Source organism: Oncorhynchus gorbuscha, linkage group LG07 (assembly GCF_021184085.1).
Source record: "Oncorhynchus gorbuscha isolate QuinsamMale2020 ecotype Even-year linkage group LG07, OgorEven_v1.0, whole genome shotgun sequence".
NCBI lineage: Eukaryota > Metazoa > Chordata > Actinopteri > Salmoniformes > Salmonidae > Oncorhynchus > Oncorhynchus gorbuscha.
The window spans coordinates 10,838,961-10,841,460 of record NC_060179.1 but is presented as its reverse complement, the minus strand read 5'-3'; the positions used below and the strand labels follow the sequence as shown (position 1 = coordinate 10,841,460).

The following is a 2,500-nucleotide window of genomic DNA, read 5'->3' as shown; positions in this document are numbered from 1 at the left end:
GAAATGTGTAAGTGTTAAGGCGTTTTAGTTGAAAGCGACAGACAGCCATAATTGCAGCAATAAAACGTTAAAAGGCCACTTACTTGCACGCGCGCCTCGGTCAGATCCAACCGCATCGCAAGCTCCTCTCTGAAAAGGCAGGAAAATAGGTTACCTTTTGTGACCGAGAACTAGGCTGTTTTTTCTTCTTCTGTCCTAGCCCCACTGGTAACAATACAAGAAAATAGTTATTTTTCAGACATGGAAAACCCACAGCGAAATGAAGGTCCTTTGTGCTATTTTCCCTGCGAAGGTTTGAGAGAAATTGTCGGGTTGATTGTAATCTGTCTTTTCTTCGCCATAATAGCTCCCTTATACAACGGGGTTTCTTTAGTCAATGGAAGTACTGCTATCCAAACTTTTACAAAGACATCGAGTGCTTGGCTGAAAGAGAATTCTATAGGCTGCACACATTGATTACCACAATTTCGCCTTTAAAAACAATGAACGCACATAGAAACAGAAACATGGATCAACAATAACCTATGTATTATTTGCTTCATGATGCCAGTGTTAAAATAATATTTTTTAAATCGATTACTCCATTGTTTAAAACGTCACATGTTCCATTCACCATCTTAAATGTGTCCTATAGATGATTTACTTTGCTGAAAGCGATTGGCTAACAGAAACCACCTGCCTGCCTGATATATATATATCCACCTGCCTGTCTGATATATATATATATCCACCTGCCTGTCTGATATATATATATATATATCCACCTGCCTGTCTGATATATATATATCCACCTGCCTGTCTGATATATATATATCCACCTGCCTGTCTGATATATATATATCCACCTGCCTGTCTGATATATATATCCACCTGCCTGTCTGATATATATATATCCACCTGCCTGTCTGATATATATATATCCACCTGCCTGTCTGATATATATATATATCCACCTGCCTGTCTGATATATAATAATATAATAATAATATATGCCATTTAGCAGACGCTTTTATCCAAAGCGACTTACAGTCATGTGTGCATACATTCTACGTATGGGTGGTCCCGGGGATCGAACCCACTACCCTGGCGTTACAAGCGCCATGCTCTACATATATATATCCACCTGCCTGTCTGATATATATATATCCACCTGCCTGTCTGATATATATATATATCCACCTGCCTGTCTGATATATATATATCCACCTGCCTGTCTGATATATATATATCCACCTGCCTGTCTGATATATATATATATCCACCTGCCTGTCTGATATATATATATCCACCTGCCTGTCTGATATATATATATCCACCTGCCTGTCTGATATATATATATCCACCTGCCTGTCTGATATATATATATCCACCTGCCTGTCTGATATGTATATATCCACCTGCCTGTCTGATATATATATATCCACCTGCCTGTCTGATATATATATATCCACCTGCCTGTCTGATATATATATATATATCCACCTGCCTGTCTGATATATATATATCCACCTGCCTGTCTGATATATATATATCCACCTGCCTGTCTGATATATATATATCCACCTGCCTGTCTGATATATATATATCCACCTGCCTGTCTGATATATATATATCCACCTGCCTGTCTGATATATATATATATCCACCTGCCTGTCTGATATATAATAATATAATAATAATATATGCCATTTAGCAGATGCTTTTATCCAAAGCGACTTACAGTCATGTGTGCATACATTCTACGTATGGGTGGTCCCGGGGATCGAACCCACTACCCTGGCGTTACAAGCGCCATGCTCTACATATATATATATCCACCTGCCTGTCTGATATATATATCCACCTGCCTGTCTGATATATATATATATCCACCTGCCTGTCTGATATATATATATATCCACCTGCCTGTCTGATATATATATATCCACCTGCCTGTCTGATATATATATATATATGGATGGGAATTAATTTTGTAAATGCACCACTGAATAGTAATATTACAGTATGTAATAGTATGCAACTATAATAAGATAAATGCCATCTCAAATCTAAATATTCAAAGCGACATGTGCATGGGGTCCTGAAAACACATAGGTTAGCTAAATATATTTGTTTTATAGAACAATATTAGGCTTTCATGTTTGGCTGAAAAAAAAATTGATATATTTGAAATTCACCTCTATACATTTAATTGCATCAAAAAATAAATAGCACCAACTCATTTATGTCCACAAAAAAAACACTCATCTAGACCAGCCTAGGCAGTGACTCACTCATCTAGACCAGCCTAGGCAGTGACTCACTCATCTAGACCAGCCTAGGCAGTGACTCACTCATCTAGACCAGCCTAGGCAGTGACTCACTCATCTAGACCATCCCTAAGCAGTGACTCACTCATCTAGACCATCCCTAAGCAGTGACTCACTCATCTAGACCAGCCTAAGCAGTGACTCACTCATCTAGACCATCCCATCCCTAAGCAGTGACTCACTCATCTAGA

The 2,500-nt window shown here is 38.2% G+C and overlaps 1 protein-coding gene across 1 annotated transcript in view; it reads right to left on the bottom strand.

Moving 5' to 3' along the window:
• Positions 1-2,500, bottom strand: part of LOC124039102 (aristaless-related homeobox protein-like) — a 21,818-nt gene that overhangs the window by 15,135 nt on the left and 4,183 nt on the right. Inside the window, exon 3 of the mRNA XM_046354984.1 lies at positions 84-129. Within this exon, the coding sequence (XP_046210940.1) occupies positions 84-129 (46 nt within the window). The remainder of the gene's footprint in view (positions 1-83; positions 130-2,500) is intronic.